We start from the raw sequence: 18,586 nt of genomic DNA on the forward strand, positions 1-18,586 counted from the left end.
GCTCAATTTAAAATTATTTTGCGATATTGCACTTGAACTGAATTTTATGATTTAAGTGCGAAGAACATGATATATAATACATTCGCAACCTTGTAAACTTCCAAAATGCTTATAAATTTAAACATTTTGTTTTCATGCCATACTGTTTATGTGCAATAAATTTTTTTTTTTTTTTTTTTTTTTTTTTTTTGGGGCTTTCCTTCATGGTGTTTCAATTTTGATGGCCATCTGTGTATTAACTTCTTTCTGCATGGTCTTCTACATCAAGAATCACCAATGTATCTGTAAGGACCTTTTGCAGGTGGACAAAATTTTGAATGGATGATGTTCAAAGAGATAAAAGAGTCGACAGCCGAATATGCATGGGAATTGATCAGCATAATAAAGATCCCATTGATTAAAAAAATATATATTAATGAAATTGATAATTGTTAACTGATTTAAGTTACATTATGAATAAAGAAATCATCTGAAGTAAATATAAGAGTATATAAATATGTAAGATAAAATTATATGAATCAGAATTATAATATAACTATAAACATTAATTCTTCCTCTTTATTCTAAAATCGTAATAACTTCTCTGCATTACGTCATTTCTAGATCACTCTATGGCCCGCGCAGCTCTGATGACGTAATAATTGTAAACCAAAACTTTTCTCTTTGACGTGCTTCCATCTTTCATAACTACGCACTTCAGTTTTGCTCTTTACTCTGCTAAGATGTAATTTCGCTGGCTTGCTTTCTATCTTAACAATATCAAAAATGTAAATCTTCTGCGGAAAGGCACGACTAGAGTGCCAAGTGATTGTGGCCACAAATATAACGTTGCAAATAAAAATGGAATTAAAACTGCCTCGACTGCCAAGTTCTTTAGATATTACCAAGTTAGCATTACTAGCATACTACGCAATCAAAATCTTCTTCAATATGGGTCTAATCACGCATCTACAGTGTTCCGTCTTCTCCTTTGCTTTTATCATGACATATATATATATATAAGTATTTATAGTATATATAAATATACGCACAAAAAGGATTTATTTTCAAAATCTATGTGTCATAGTAAATAAGTAAACTTTATTACATATTTTATTTCTACTTGACGGCGAAATGACTCATGGCGAATCAGCTGCCGAGGAATTGTTATGTTGGCGAAAGGGCTATGGCAACGGCTGAAAAATCCAAATTCTTAAGATCAAATCTAACTCCAAATTCTGATACAGAATCATCTTGAAATAATTCATTAGAAGGGAAATTTCAATTCTCAGATCCCATGAATCCTCAGAGAGATCAGGAATTCCATATGAACAAATCTTAACACATTTCTCATCATTTGAATTTTCCAAATCCTAACCTAGACATTATTAAACATTTTAACTCAAAACCTAAGGGAAACACTTTTTTATTGGCATTCGGTAAAGGAATAAAAAATAATTTTAAAAAAAGGCAGGGGACCCGACTGTTGAAATTTTAGCCATATCTGAAAAACTAATACCATCTCATGACCATCTTAAGGGTCACATTAATTGAAGCCTACTGGAATTATCAAGCTATCAGTATGTTACCATCTACTCAAAAATATTCAAAATGTCTCGATAATTTTAGACATGGATAACTTAACGATTAATAGGTCCTAGATGTTTCCAGCAATGCATATTGTGATATATTAATGCTACATCACATACAATACCATAATGAGACTTTACAGACACTAAGGACTTAAGATTTTGATGGCCCAATTTTTCTTCATTCCTTCTCTCTCTCACAGTTTTGGTTTAGCTACAGAATGTGTTCCATAGTAAAACTGGCAATGGAAAACTTTTCATTCTCCATTTTCCTTGATGCCCTTAAGCACGTACTTATATTGCTCAATGGTTAATTCTGCCCTGATCACATATATAATTCTAGTTGTTTGATTATTCAACCCTGGCTGATAAATTAATTGAAATCTGAACTGTTATTCAAACAGGTGTGTATGTGTGTCCTTGGAGTGAATGCAATTCAGAATTGGATTTTGTGATATCATCTGCATATGTTGTAAGAGTAGTGTTAATGTTGTAAAGTATATCTTTGCATAAATGGGAAAAAACACAGGCCTAATTAAGAACCCCTATGGAAGGCCACCTAGTATTTGCTAATGTATAAAGAAATAATTGTTTTGGCAAATGACAAAGTATCTATCCTTCAGATAGGAATTAATTGTGTATAGTCCAGGAAATCTTGGATGATTGACTTGTAAAGTAGCCTCTACAGCCATATACAATCAAAAGCTTTGGAAATATCGAGAAAGAATGCTCTTGTAGTTAATTGATGTCGTAGGTCTTTCAAGACGTACCTGGTGGAGCTGATCCATTGCAGCTGTGGGATTAAAGTCTTGCGATCTTTAATGTGCTGGGGTCACGTTGATCCCAGGTGGGCTTCAGGATTGGTGAAATAATTGCAGTTTCCCAGTTAATCGGGAAATGCTATAATTGCAGTACATAATTAATTTTCATGAATTTACATAACTTGATAAAACCCATTTCTTTAACCTTCATACCAAGTTTATCGATTCCTACACTTTTCCTAACCTCTCTACACGAGAAGACAAATATCCAAACAAGCGTTGTTCGACGTCTACACCAGACTATTTATATGGGGAAACTTATATCTGATGCATCAGATACATGTCAGCACCTTTATAGGTGCTTTCAATAATAGTAGTTTTGATCATTGGTCATGAAAGGATACATTGTCACTGGAGAATTTATTGACAAAAGCCTTTGAAACTGCAAATCACATGTCCAAAAATCAATAATTGTTAGTGAATCAGTGTTTAGCTTACTGAATAATACATACTTTGAACTGTTTGGAGTTTTTGTTGCTATTTTAAAAACTTAATTTATCATGCAATTTTATTTCAGATCATAATTTCTGATTGATTTCTTTATACAAAAGAATACTTTTCAGAATATTCTTTCACATTCATATAAGCGAAATGTTATTATTAAGAGAGCAATGTAATCTTTTTGCCTCGCTTGTAGCATTAACTAAATTAGCTAATTAACTAAATATACTGTTATTATTTAAGGAGATTACTATATTCTTATATTTTGAGAGGAAAAGCCTAAGTTATTGTCAATGTGCATTTGATAATAGCTCTGGTTTCCTATTGTTTGTGATTTCAGAGCATTTAGTTTGATTAGCTCGATCGCTTGGTGCATTTATTGAAATGCTATACTTCATATTAACCATCTGGTTGTCAGTTCGAATTTGGCGACATATTTTCTGATTTTTTCACTGAAAAGAAATGTTTTATTGCTTTCATAATTAGCAGAATTCTAGTAACATAAAAATTATTAATTTTTCCTATGTAACATATATAATTTATTCTTTATTTTATCATTATAAGTAAAATATAATTTGAGTGAGAAAGCTGCAAAAGAGAGTGCATATAAGCCTGGCCCTTTTATTTGAGTTCAGACTGATTGATCTTATAAACCTACTAATTGAAAGTTAAAACATGATGCAACTTTCTTATCAAATTCATTAATCAAAAAATTAGATTATAAAACAGATCTTTAAGATTAAATGCAGAAAGTTAACCAGAAATGAGTATTTTCACAAAGACTGTCTGATAATGGTTACATTCTTTTCTCTGCTGCAAGAGTTTGCAGTATCAAATCAACAGATATCAGTAGTTCAACAACATTAAAACCAAAAATCTTCTTCTTTTCAATAGCATTTATTTAAAAATTAAATGTACATTTTACAATATATTTGGTATTTTTTACAGTGAAGTTACCCTTACTATCACATTGTTGTCATGTAAAATCATGCCAAAAAAAAATTAAACTTCAACGTTTTCTTTTCTTTTACCCGTTTCTTATGAGTCAAGTTTTTTTACAGTGCTCTGGAAAAAACACCGTCCCAAGATAGAGAGACTTGTCAATTTGGAAAGTGTCATCAGAAGCTCTGAACCCTAATACAACATACAGACATGCATATTTTACACTATTATTTTGGTATTTAATGTGGCCTTTTGGTGTTACTTAAATTATTAAAAGTGTTCTAAGCTACTGATGATGGCTTTCAAACTGGCAAGTCTGTCTTGGGGGGTAGAACAAATGTGGCTTATAGTTCTTATATTTTACTGTTTTAGTTTCCACAGCTAGTCATATTAATTACACATATTTGTTCAAACTCAATAACATAAAAAATATGGAACTAAAAATCTAAATTACAAATGGAAAATGTCATGTAGATGCTTATATAATTTGATAACTTTCTACAAAATTTATTTCTTAAATTTTAATCATTTGGGTAAAAATTACATCAAACAAGAACAAATTATTTTTGTGCAATATATTAATATTGAAAATGGATATTTATAATATTCCTGAAATGTATTAAAGGAGTTTGAAACTTATATCAGTTATTATAACAATAGTTTAAAATCCGCACATAAAATTTTTTTTATTCAAAGTAGAAGTCTATCTGAATTTAGCTTGTTCATTCAATCAAAATTTATATGGTTTATGATACCTGAATCTTATACAGTAATAATTCAACAAAATTTAGTAAAGAAAATTATGCAATAATTTACAGCACTGTGTGCTAGTAATCATTTCATACAGTACAAAGTCTGAAACTTAGACTCATCAAAACTTCGGCGATTCCTTATTTTAAATCAGTAGTTCATTAAATCTAATAAGATGATATATAGAAAATATAAAATTAAAAATATGAAATATTTGTTTACAAAAAAATGAAACATTTATGATAATTAATGGAAAAAAGGCTGTATCTTTTGCTTTATTATTTATTTATGTCTAAGTAAGGTGTTTAAAATGCTTGATTTTTTTTGTACCAATATTTTCTCTTAAATTTTATACACAGATATAATATTTTGTTTAGTTCCACAATTCATACCCTGCAACTGCAGTGTCAAAAATTCCCACAATACTGCCAACTGAAATCTTCATTTTCAAAAATGTCACTTTCATCACAATCGTAAGAGATATTTCTTGGATTACTACAGATTTCGCCGTTTATTTGTTGATTGCTGATTGATGCAGTGATTGCAATGGAAAACTTCTATTACATCATCTTCATTTATTCACTTCTCCATATTTTTTTTTACAATTCCATTAACTAGACAAATTTCCTTTTTATGATGTTCAAAATAAGCCAAATAAGTTTGCTGTTTTGTCTAATTTTCAAATCGCACTTTCTTAAGCCTGAAGACTTTTTTTAAGCCTATGCCACTTTCTTGGGCTAAAGCCAGTGTAGAAGGCAAGTACTAAATATGCTTTTGTTTTGCAGATCCTGCTACAATTCCAATTTTTTTTTAAACAAAAAAAAAGTCATGCTAAAAAATTATGCTAAAAAATTATGTGATGAAATATGTTTACAATGTTTGTCTTATTAAGTAGACATGTTCATCATTCTAAATGAAATAAATATATCCCTTCAAGCACTGAATGTACCTATTATAAAAATTAAAGAAAACATTAATTGAGTTGGATTTAAAACTAAATATGCAGCCAAAGAGAATGTCGTGCAATGCTTTGCAAATCAAAGAAGTTTTCTAATGTAAAATAAATTGAATTTAGATGACAGTGTTAAAAATTACATAACCTTCTTCAATTGAAGAAAACTATAAGAGAAAATTTCTCAGAAGAAAAATTAAATATGACTAGATAAAAAAATCTATTCGAGTACTACGATAAATGAGAAGGCTTGAAAGGTCCATTCGAGTACTATGATAAATCAGAAGGCTTGCCGATGAAGGAAAGGGAACAACTTATTCACATATTAAAAGATTCGAGGTTAAAATCTAAATTTAAACAACAGCAGCTCCTAAATTTTTGCTTGCAGATTCATGAAGAATACCCAGAAGTTTCTCACAGAGTTATAAACATTTTAATGCCATTCGGAATACTTTCTCAATGCAAAAATGAAATTTGCATAAATAATGCAAAAGAAGTTATGAAAATGCTTCTCTTTCTTTTCCTTATATTCACTTTTCTATTTCATTCACATATTATTTGGCCCAACATATCATAAATATTCTCACCACACTATGGTCTAGTTTGATAAAAATCACGGTTTTAATAAAGTTCTAAATTGAAATTATGTAAATATTTATTAATGCTTAGTGACCCACAATCCAACTTCAAAAGCAGTAAATAACAAATTCAGAATTATTGTAACATTCATATTAATCTTTTTAACATTCATTGCTTTACTTTTTTTTTAATAACATATTCTTCTATTTTATTGTTGTGAAATATAGTGGAAGTTTTCTGATATGCTAACACCAGTATGCTATACAGCATTTACATTTATAAATCTGAACATTTAAATTGTTTTGAAGACCCATGTAATATTTTCCCAGATAACAGTTCAGACTGTAAGAACAGAATGCTATTATTAGTGCCTTTCTCTTCATGCAGCAAATGGCTTCAAGTCTGCATTACTTCAATCTACCATAGTTATTGAACCTGCATTCTGTATCTGAAAAAATGTCAAAGAAGACTTGTCATTGCAGGTAGGTGCTTTAGCCTTTCCCTGGGTTTGGCATTCAGCTAGATGACTCAAAAATCTCTATTTGATGAAGTATCTTCTCAGAATAAATTTGACTCAGTAAAATCAAATAAGCTCACAATATGTCTTCTCAGACTATTTAATCCCTTCTGTTGGCATTAGATCCTATACCACTGAAGGGAATTTTCTAAGTCATAAAATGTAAAAGACCCTCTAATATTTCAGTTTTGAAAAGGCAAGTTATTTATCATACTTCCAAAGCAATAAAATATATACAAATCAAGATCAAATGAGAAGCTGCCTGCTACACATTAGAGTTTCAATATAATGTGTGGCAACAGCAGGTGTTAGGATTTAGTACTAAATAACTAGGAATTTTTCATGACTGTTTCGGAAGACTATCTATAGCAAAAATGGTCCATAAAAGCAATCTTGGATGTGACAAACAGAACTAACTACATATATGAACCAGACAAAGGAAAAACATTTGCATAAAGGTAAATTAAAGTATTACAAATGATCCAATTTCTCTTTTTCCTTTTTCATCCCTACCAATTCACTTGAGCACATCTTTACCATGATGTAACTCCAAGTTCATTACATCCTTTAATTTACATTTTAATAAATTTCAAGGAATTTACATTTTAATAATTACATCCTTTAATTTACATTTTAATAAATTTCAAGGAATTTAGTTTTAATAGATTTAAAAGATTTACCAAATTTAGCTACTGTGAGTTTTATAATAACTTTAAATAACACATGCATTTTTTAAGAAGTAAGTGCCTTATGAAATATTTTCACACCAATTATACAATGTTTAACAAATTTAACAATTAAAACATTTAACATAAAAACAATATTCATTTTTGGTATGTATATAATTTTTAAACTTCTTTTTCATTATGAATAAAGCAAAATTTAAAACAAAAGTATTAATATTTCTAAATACAAATGTACATTTTGATGGCTAATCAATAATACTTAAATCTATCTTCCCATAGCAAAATCAATATAATTGCTTTGAATGAAGATGTAATTTTATCAAGAGTGAAAAACACGGAATATAGATGAAATATGTTTTCGACAAATCGGGCATGCATCTTGACGTTTGAGAAGTAAGCGACCACAGGTTGTGCAAGTGCACATATGATGGCAAGGATGTAAAACACAGTTTCTTTCTTCATCCATGCAAACCACACAGTCTTTCTCTCTGTTTGGATATTCATCTACAAAAACATATTGAATAACATTTGCTTGAAATACCTAACGTTATATCTGAGAATTTCAATAAAGGCTCAAATGTTCAGAATAAATTTAGCAATCATATGAAGATTATAATCATGTGAGTCATTCTAAATCAATACATACTTTCATTACAGATTCAGAATCAGACTTAACGAAAAAATAGTGCATTTTAAAGATGGTCTTAAATTCTGGTCTTATATATAATTTACTATTTTGCTACACAATAATAATGGGCAAATGAAAAATAAAAATAAGGTACTCATATCATCCAGTACCTGTTTGTCAAAAATAGTACCATGATAAGACCATAATTTGAATTTTTATTATACTTCATTTAACAAAAATATTTATTCATGATCTATTAATGACTCAACATAATGAAAAATAATTAGTTCACATTAATAACATTTGGCTAATTTGAAAAAATAATACAATTATGCACAAAAATAAAGAATAAGTTTCAGCTTTTTCACTCTTAAGACTGTAGCAAAAATTTTTAGACATACTGCACACTAAATTAAAGCTTCAGAATGAAGGAAAAAGTAGATCATGCTTCACTAGCTACCAGAATGATAAAATAACAGTTCTCTCGTAAAGTTATATTACAAATCCCTTGAAAAGAGCAGAAATGTTTTAAGGTGCAAAAAGATTTCAGCATGTTATATACTAGCTTAAATATAGAGCTGCTCTTTCAGTGGCATTACATGAAAGTCTAGAAGAGTTATAAAATGTGGGGGACGCTCTGCACGATACCTGTTCTACTTTATTTCATGCGTTTTCAGAATGGATCAAAAAGCTAGTCACTATAAGGGAGTAATATCCTAACTTTAAAAATATTCTTGCCCTAAAGCACTTTAATGAAATAAACATGATTACACTAAATAGGAATTTAATTCCTAGCAGACCCTTGAATTGTTCTAAACGTTTTTTGCAAAATGGCATCGCAAAATTTTAGGCTAACATGAATCTTAATTCATACAGACAGGTGTATGGTGTGATACACTATACCACTCTAAACCAGAATAATACCACCCAGCTGAAACTGCAGAAGAATACTGAAGTCAATCATGAATTTTAAAATAAATAAATAAATAAGAATATTTACACATACCTTTAGCCTACCAAATAAAAGCATGATTAATCTGAAGTCTTTAAAGTCACGAAACTGGATAGTATGAATTTACAGTAAAGAAAATTATAAAAATTTCATATAAAATTACAGAGTGAACAATAATAAAATAGTCATGCTTTTAGGAAACTTGCTAGACAAGAATATACTTAACAGAACATATTTAAGAACTAAACTGAAGCCAATTATAAATTATTTTCATTTAAAATTAAACACTTCTCTCACCTAAATCAAAGTCAACTGCTTTTGATAATATCTGTTTATCTGCAAGGTTAGGAACATTTCGTCTCAGTTTCTGGATTCCACCTTTGTTCTCCCGAATACTTTTGATGAAAGCTGCACATAAACATTTTAAATAAATTAAACACATTTTAAAAGAGCTATTCATATGTATATCATAGCTTCTTTTCTATTGATGAAAGATTAAAAATACTAAACATGCTGAGCATTTTACAAGAAAAAACCTCCATAACAACACAATGCAATTACGAAAAAACCAGTTAGATCAGTGATTCTCAACCGTTGGTATGCAAGACAAAAATAAGTGGCATGCAAAAGAAACAAAATATTTTAAACTATTAAATTCAAAAATTAAATACCCCAAAATTACTGTTTAACTTTTTTCTTCAACACTCTTAAATTTATGCGATCTGAACTTTGTTCAAAGTCAATAGCCACTCATACACTTTATCAAAATAATCCGTTTTTATTTTCAGAACTGTTCTTAAAGCCGTAGACATAAAATTTTGATATAAATGATGTTTTTAAAAGGAGTAATAGAAATGGATATTGTATTTAATAGGAAATAAAAATAAGTTCATATAAAAAATAAAAGTACCTCATTAATTCTTGTAGAGTTGATCAATTTATTAGCATGTCTACACTTTATGTTGCCGCCATTTTCGGGCTCGTATGCTCTATTTTCAATTAAAATCATTTCTTTACGTCGATTTGCTGTCTCTAACAGCAGGTATGTCTTCTTGTTGCTTTGCCTTACTTTTCTACGCAATTTGAGAATATTTTTGTTTCCATTTGAAGAACTCGTAATATATTGTAAATTTAAATACTTGTGGGGGGGGGAAATCTAGATTTTTCAAAATGGAAAAATGGATAGGATTGACAAAGCGGAAAAGTGATTATTCGCAGGTGATTAATCTAAGAAATAAGAAAAGGTTTGGCATTAGTCAAAATTGATGGGTTCAGAGCTCTTGTTTACAGATCATAGCTCCTACTGCCCCGACTTACTACCCTGTAAGAGGGTCCCCAGCAGTTTTTGATCTGGCTGCTTTTTATAATGTTTACTTTCGGCGATACTCAAAATTAGAGGTGCAAGTCTCAACAAATTGGAACGATTTTCAGTTTATTTTGGAACCCCTATCAAAATTTCCAGCAATGTGGACTTTGACAGATGTATCAAAAACATGGAGTCTTTACTGAAAGCAGCGAGAGCCGCGGCTTCGAAACCTATCACACATCCGGGCGCTAGGCTCCTGGCGGATACTAAATCCAAAATTAAGTGGTGCAACTACCTGCGAAAACTTTGGCAGAGAACTCGTGATCCTAGTATCCGTGCTCAATTTCGCAGACTACAGAACGAGATTAGGTCTGAAACCTGCTTGCAAAAACAAGCAGAGTGGAAACACTTCATTAAGCCCCTAACGACTGACGAGGAGTCGGTTTGGTGTGCTAACGCCCGACTACGCAAACAATATAAACACATTTCGCCCCTTGAAACGGCCAATGCTAACCAGATGGCTTTTTACAGACACTGAAAAGGCTGAAGTTATTGCTGACAGCCTTGCTACACAATTCAGTCCAAATAATGATGCCTACTAAAACCGTCCGGTTACACAGCGGCGCATATACTCATTTGTTGAACATTTCTTAACACAACCCATCACGCCTGATCTCAGGCTGACTATTCCAACTGAAGTGCTGGAGTTCATCGATAAAATGAAGCTGAAGAAGGCCCCTGGCATAGATCAAATTTCAAATCGCATGATTAAAAACTTCCCCATTATGTATATTGTATGGATAACGGTCTTGATTAACCTTATGATTAAAAGGTGTTACTTCCCTGACTGTTGGAAAATTGCCACAGTCATTCCTATTCCAAAACCGGGTCAAAATTTAAATCTCCCCGTCAACTACAGGCCTATTAGCCTCTTATCATCTCTCTCAGAAATATATGAATTTGTTTTACTTAAATGCCCGAATGAATTCTGCCATGATTGAAATTTAATAATACAGGAACAATTTGGCTTCCGGCCTGAACACTCCACGGTACACCAGTTACTCTGTGTAGTGGAATTCATTCACGAGGGCTTTCGTAAACGAGAGAAAACTGGAATTGTTTATCTTGACATTGCCAAGGCCTTTGACAGGAGTTGGCATGATGTGCTTATTTACAAATTCATGCGGCTTGGTTACTCGGCACAACTCATTAAAACTATCAACTCGTACCTGACGGGCAGATACTTTCAGGTGCGAGTTCGCCATGAATACAAAATTCCCCTCTCGATCTGTGCTGGAGTCCCACAAGGAAGTTTGCTCGGACCTCAAATGTTCAACATCTACGTAAATGACATACCTGAGTCACCTAATGTCGATCTAGCTTTATATGCGGACTACACAGCCATCATGAATCAACATTCCAACACTTCCACGGTAATTTCTGCACTGCAGAATTATCTTTTAAGCCTAGAGCTCTGGCTCAGACTGTGGAAGATCAAAATTAAATGTCGCTAAATGTGCTACCACTTTATTTATCCAAAGTACTTTCCCAAATTTACCTAACTTGCAGTTCTTCGGAGAACCAATTCCCTGGGTTCCTACCTATAAGTATCTAGGAGTGATACTTGATTCAAAATTAACTTGGCAATCTCACATTTTAAAAAACAATTTCCAATGCGAAGGCTGTCAAAACCCAATTACTGCCTTTTTTCGCTAGAAATAGCGACCTGTCCACAAAAAAACGGGATTTTACTCTATAAATCAATGACAAGACCAATTCTGACATATGCTAGCCCGGTTTGGGACGCAGCAGCAATTACTAACAGGTAACATATCAAAATTTTTTCAGAACATTATGCTATGGCAAATTTATAAAGCTCCTTGGTTTGTTACGAACGAGGAAATTCATAATGCAGCCAAAATTCTCCCCATGAATCGCTTTATACAGCGACTTTCGGCTAACTTTTTCCAAAAGATTCCTTCGATCGGAAACCCCGTACTCCACAGCCGCCCTGTTTATCATCCGGGAATTGCATCATCAAAAAAGAGACCCATAGCTATTCTGGAGAACGCATAAGAGGCGTTGCTGTGGAGACGAGGCACCTTGAAGGTTTCAATACACTCGTTTGCTTCCCCCCCCCTTTGCCTGAGTGAATTCACTGATCTTTCAGCTTCCCTCAGGGTCACTCTCTCTTTGTCCCATAATCAGGCGATCTTAACTCTTTCAACCGTAAGCAGTTGTTATCAGGCTCTAAGCACATCTTTGTTCCCTTCTTAAAAGGGTTCTAGTGCAAGGATTACTTAATTTAAATTTAATCTCTTTAAGAGAACTTAATGCTTTTTCATTAGTTATCATAACACTTATAGTTAATGCAATCTTATTATATTTATAAAAGTTTCTCCTCAAAGGCATTGCTGGCCATGTCTCTTTAATTCAAACTTGCCTAACGAGGTTCCACTTTTCCTTTTCCCCAGACCCGAAGTACTTGCGACATGAAGTTTTTCATGAGTGTTTCTGCTCTCGTGTTGTTAACACCACATGACCATTGATCAAGGAAACATAGATGCTTTTCAAAATTCATAATGTAACCCCTCCAATTTGATTCTGGCCCTTATTCGATACCAAAAGTACTAAATTAAGTCCTTCAGTGTTTTTACCTTTTTTCACTGTGGAAGACAGTTACTCTTTTGTTAAATTAACATTTTGGCACTAAATTTACCTCTTTGTGGAACCCTCTTTTTGGCAATAAAGATAATTCTTTGACAATGTGGGGATAAAGGTTACATGCCTAAGAGCCTCGTAAAAGAACCCTTCCTTGGTCTTGAATCCAGGACAATCTACTAGCACTAAAAATATTGAAAAGAAAAAAAAATTGTTTATAGAAAATATAATGAAAGTTATTTATTATGAGGGTTGGAACTTTAATAGTGGCAACACAGCTGAAAAAACGCTACGCAACAAAACCAAAGAATATCGCGTATACCACATGTAAACTACATACCTACCTTACCTCTCAGCAAAAAGACTCGTCCTGCCTACGTCACGCGCATGCGGAGTGACGCGAAGAACGGATCCTTGTATTAGCTCGCGGTCTAAAGTAAGTGTTATCAGGATGTTTTTAAAACAAGAACAACGATGTTGGATAAAAATTTAATGTGCCAGAGGTCATACAGCACGACAGTGTCATCAAGAACTTCAAGAGGCTTGTGGGGAATCTGCACTGCCTTACAGAACTGTAGCAAGATGGATGAAAGCATTCAATGAAAGATGCCAAAACGTGGCAGACATGCTGCGGCCAGGTCGTTCGAGTGTCAGCGATGCAGACGTGCAAGCTGCTGCCGCACTAATGGACAGTGATCGCCGCTAAACGATTGATCAGCTGGCCGGACAAACAGGATTAGCGCATACGACTGTGCTGCACATTCTGAAGGAATGCCTGTCAATGAGAAAAATTGCTTCACGATGGGTTCCACATCAATTGACGGAAATGCAGAAATGGCTACGATACGATGCTGCCCGAATCCACCTGGAGCGCTATGAGCGCGAAGGAGATGCTTTTTTACGCCATATCATTACGCTGGATGAGACTTGGGCCCGATCGTACCAGCCAGAACTGAAATGCCAATCAAACGAATGGCGTCATCTCGGGTCACCACGACATTCGAAATTTCGTCAGAACCCCAGCAATGTGAAAGTTTTGGCGATTCTCGTGTACGACTGTGATGGTGTTATCCTAACGCATACCGTTTCCCCACAGCAGACCGTCACTGCACAGTATTACTGCTCATTTTTGGAGCACAATCTCCGACCAGCTTTGAGAAAAAAACAGCGACACTTTCTGCAGAACGCTCCTCTCATTTCGCATGACAATGCTCGGCCGCATGCAGCGCAAGCTATGCAGTCATAGTCATTTGTTCAAGCGATGGGGCTGGGAAGTGCTTTACCATCCACCATACTCCCCAGATCTAACCCCTTGTGACTATGACTTAATTCCTAAGAAGAAGGAACCACTTCGTGGCATTCGCTTCCAAACTGTTCCTGAGATTCTTGCAGCAGTAGACCGGTCCATTCAAACTATCAACAAAACAGGCGCTGCTACAGGTATTCTGCGACTTCCACATCATTGGAAACGGGTTGTACACAATGCTGGCGACTATATTGAAGGACTGTAAAACATGGTGACATGAATCACTTTTGTATTCCTTGTAAATAAATAGTTGCCACTATTAAAGTTCCAACCCTCGTATTTCAGTTTACTTGGAATGGAGATGAAATGGACCCTCAACATCAATATGTTATTTGCAGTGAACTATTATCCAATCAAAGTATGAAACCATCATTTCTTAAAAGACATCTTGAATCTAAGCATGCCAAGTTAAAGCATAAATTTGAAGAATATTTTGAGAGGAAATTATCGGAGTTCAAAAATAGTAAACAACAAGTAATGAAAGGCTTTGTTACTTCAAGTGAAAAAGTATTGGAAACTAGTTAAACGGTAAGCTTAAGAATTGCCAAGACTAGACGGGCTCACACTATTGGAGAAAACTTTATATTACTAGCAGCTAAAGATACTGCTTTAACATTATTCAATGAAAAGGTGGCTTAGTAATATTCCGTTATTAACTGAAACAATAAGTCGATGAATTCATGAAATGGCAAATTCCTTAAAAGAGACATTTATTATTAAAAAAAAAAAAAAAAAACAGCGAATACTTTGCATTGCAATTGGATAAAAATATGGGTAAAACAAAATATGTTCAACTATTAGTTTACATATGTTTCGAAGAAAATAACTGAATTGCCAAAGAGTATTTATTTTGTGACGCACTTCATGATAGAGCAACTGCACATGAAATGTTATTAATTGAAGTAAGTAATTGACAATTTTATGTCCGAGAATGATATTCCTTGGAATAAGCGCATTGCTGTATGCGGTGAGGAAGCTCAGGCTTTAACAGAAAAACATTCCGGTGTTATGCCTCAAATAAAGAAAATCACACCTGAAATTGAATTTACTCACTGCTACATTCATTGTGAAGCTTTAGTAGCCAAAACAATCCCTGAAAACATGAAAATCATTTTGAATCAAGCTGTCGAAATTGTTAATTTTATTAAAAGCCAAGCTTTAAATTTAAGAACATTTACGATTTTATGCGAAGAGATCTGTCAGCAAGCACGAAACGCTTTTGTTATATTCTGAAGTAAAGTGGTTATCTAGAGGTAGAGTTTTAAATTGCCTTTTAAAACTTCAATCAGAAATTCAAATTTTCCTCTGCGATTCCAAATTTGAATCGCAAAAATGTTTTTTAGTGAATTATGATTGGCACGTTTAGTATATTTAGCTGATGTTTTTGGAAAGTTAAATGAATTAAATTTAGGATTACAAAGAAAAAGTGTCAATTTTTTTACCATTAGAGATAATGTAATGATAAAAAACACCAGCTAATAATCACAGAATTGGATAATAATATTTTAAGCGTTTTAAAAAGCAGAAATTCAATAATTTCATAATTTCTGGCTCAAATATTTCCTATTAGTATTTCCATCATAATGCAGCAGTGTAAGTTGAGTTTATCAAATAATACGAAGAAATAAATGCTTGACGTCAGCTGATTAAAGTTATGTAATCCGGTAACACAAGAAACAGGAGTAACAAGCCAACTCATGCTTCTGAAAAAAGCTACATAATACAGTTCAGATATCAACAATCTGAAACATGATTCCTTATTTACCACATTAACCTTCTACTGTTCTTGTTATCCAGATGATAAAAAAGCTGTTAAATTTTCTTTATATATTTCTTTTTATAACACCTCCTGTTTTTATTTATTTATGGCATATTATGGCCTTAACACTCTAGTCAACCAAACCCTATCTATATGCTCAAAACTATTAGTGTTGACATTTTTCAGTACACAGACTATCTTGAAATGTCCAGACAATAAAGTAGCATATACCTTAGAAGTTGAGGCATAGATAGAATCAAGGCAATTGTTGGAGAGTATATTATATTAAAGTCAATATTATTAGTCATTATATATATGACAATATTATTAGAATCAAGACATAAATTGGGAAGTTCACTTTGGAATTGTAATCAAGGAAATACTTCTTATTTGTGGTCTCTGGTGAAGTTTTAAAAGTCTGCAATTCAAATCCTTTGCTGCAGGGTTTATAGCATTGGCATTATACAAAATACAGCCTTACAACCCAACTTACAACCACCTTATAAAATTAACCTACCTTACAGACAATTATTATTTCACAGCCTTATTTAAATTTTATATCTTAAAATTCAAATACAGTAATACTGAACATTAAAAAAAATTTTAAACCCATACATTTAAAAATAATAATCTTTGAATTATAATTAAACCAAAAATAGCTCAAAATAAACAGAAACTAACCTGACTTTTTTGCTTCTCTTTGTTCTGGACTCAATACAAGTGGATCAGTTCCACATCTAAAGAAAGCAATTTTTCCCATTCTAGCAAGAAACATGCGAACTGAAAGAGAATTGCTTTAATTGAAAGAGGATTACTTTAATTACTTTAAATTTTAACAATTTACCAGTTTAATATGAAAAAGCAGTCACCACAATAAGTACTTATTTAAAATACTAAAAATAGCCTATCAATTAAAGTTAAGTTTGATACATGGAGATAATAGTACAGAAAGGAATAGTGCTGCCCTGTTGCAAGTGGACTTAATAATATAAAATCACTCTGAAATTTAGGTTATAATATATTTCTCTGCTTGATAATGCCTTTTCATTTGCACAATACATTACTAAATCCCAAAGTGTGATTCATCATATGCTTCTAGGCCTTTGATACACAGAACATAATGTGTATAGTTTTATTTACTAATTAGTTAATTTTATTTTTTGGGGCTGATAGAAATTTTTAAAACTAAGTATTGATATTTAACATACTGAAATTGATAATCCTTTCAAGTTACACAGAAAAGTAAATGCTACTTATTCGACATAAAACAAAAGTTTTAATGTTTGTTTTTTTCTTTTAACACATTACTGACCGGTAGCCTATTAATCGGCTTTTTATCGCCAACGCCTACCGACCAATAGCCTATTAATCAGCTTTTCATAACCAACGTCTACCGACCGATCGCCTATTGATCGGCTTATTTTAGGCAACGTCGGCTTTTTTCCAGCAACGCCTATCAACCGATAGCCTATTAATCGCTTTTTTCTCGTGGCTACCTAAAAATAGCCTATCAATCAGTTGTCATGGTGATAAACAATTGCCATTTGCTATATCATCTGAATTTTATTATTAGTATTGAGGTACATTGCTCACTTGCTTTAAGTGCGTTGCTTCGTAAACTCCCACATTTTCAACAACGTTTTTTTAAAAAATTACCGTTCATGATGAGCGAAAAAAATGGTACTAGAATTTTATTTAGACAATTAATCAGACTGTCCTGACAGTTATTTAGAACATGAAGAATCAGCAGCTGAGCGGCCGGTCGGACGTGCGTATGCTGTTGAACCGCTAGCAGTCAGTAAAGTGTTAATGTTTACATAGCAATAAAATAGTCACAATTTTGTAAACAATTTTTTTTTTTTTTTAAGTTGTATAAGAACATATAATTTTTAATAAATAAGTTGATACTTTAAGTCAAAATATTGCTAACTTTATTCAAGTGTAAAATAATTTAAGAATTTTTGATTGAAAGCTCATTTCAAACTTGTAAGTAGTATAGTTTAATTTTGATTGACAATATAAAAAATTTGGTGTGTTTATGTTATTTATTGTTATAATTATTTCATAAGTCTATAATACTGCATTAATGTGCACTATTGTTTCATGAATGTAGAAGGTAGCATAAAAAGGGGAAGGAAATCTTAAATGTTTATAAACAAACTACAAAGACCTTACATCAGTGGTTCTCAAACACAAATTGCATGTGGGCCAAATGAATTATCTGAAAGCAGCTGGTAGGATGACTTTTTTTTTTACAGGCATAAAATGGTTCGTTTAATAAAACAAAACTTTAAATTTTATTTACTAAATAAATATTTACTAAAGCATTCATAAACAGTAATAATAATGAAACAAAAGAAAAAATTCCTATTTATCTTTATTGTCTGTAAAGGTTGATATCTGCAAGTATTTTCTGATGATTATATTTTGCAATCAAAATATATTGACATCTAAATATTTTGCAGATTAACATTTTTGTAGATTAACATTTATAAGTTAAAATAGATTCATAAATATTACCTTTCTCCAGTGTCGCTAATGAAGTGAATTTCCCTGGTACTATTTCAACTTCAGGTATGCAGTACACAGGAAACAAAAATCTCATAATTAAGCATCGCTGAAAGAAGGGAAAAAAGTTCCGAAATAATTTTCTAATAAACTGTGAAAAGGACAACATTGTGCTTCTTGAAATAAAGTTTAGAAAACAAAAAGAGAGAT

At 32.4% G+C, this 18,586-nt stretch overlaps 1 protein-coding gene across 2 annotated transcripts in view; it reads right to left on the reverse strand.

The window, feature by feature from the left end:
* Positions 1-18,586, reverse strand: part of LOC118202489 (uncharacterized) — a 100,260-nt gene that overhangs the window by 47,850 nt on the left and 33,824 nt on the right. The window contains exons 6-9 of one of the 2 annotated variants that reach the window (XM_085825874.1): positions 18,389-18,485; positions 16,550-16,648; positions 9,134-9,244; positions 3,707-7,760 (exon numbers count right to left, since the gene is read on the reverse strand). In XM_085825874.1, coding sequence (XP_085682000.1) covers positions 7,576-7,760; positions 9,134-9,244; positions 16,550-16,648; positions 18,389-18,485 — 492 coding nt within the window. In that variant the 3' untranslated portion in view covers positions 3,707-7,575. Of the gene's footprint in view, positions 1-3,706; positions 7,761-9,133; positions 9,245-16,549; positions 16,649-18,388; positions 18,486-18,586 lie in introns of those variants that run through there. The other variant, XR_015043640.1, reaches the window with a different exon arrangement.

The sequence above is a fragment of the Stegodyphus dumicola genome, chromosome 10, assembly GCF_044657685.1.
Source record: "Stegodyphus dumicola isolate Sdum_Otavi_A_Nest chromosome 10, ASM4465768v1".
In the NCBI taxonomy this organism is placed as follows: domain Eukaryota; kingdom Metazoa; phylum Arthropoda; class Arachnida; order Araneae; family Eresidae; genus Stegodyphus; species Stegodyphus dumicola.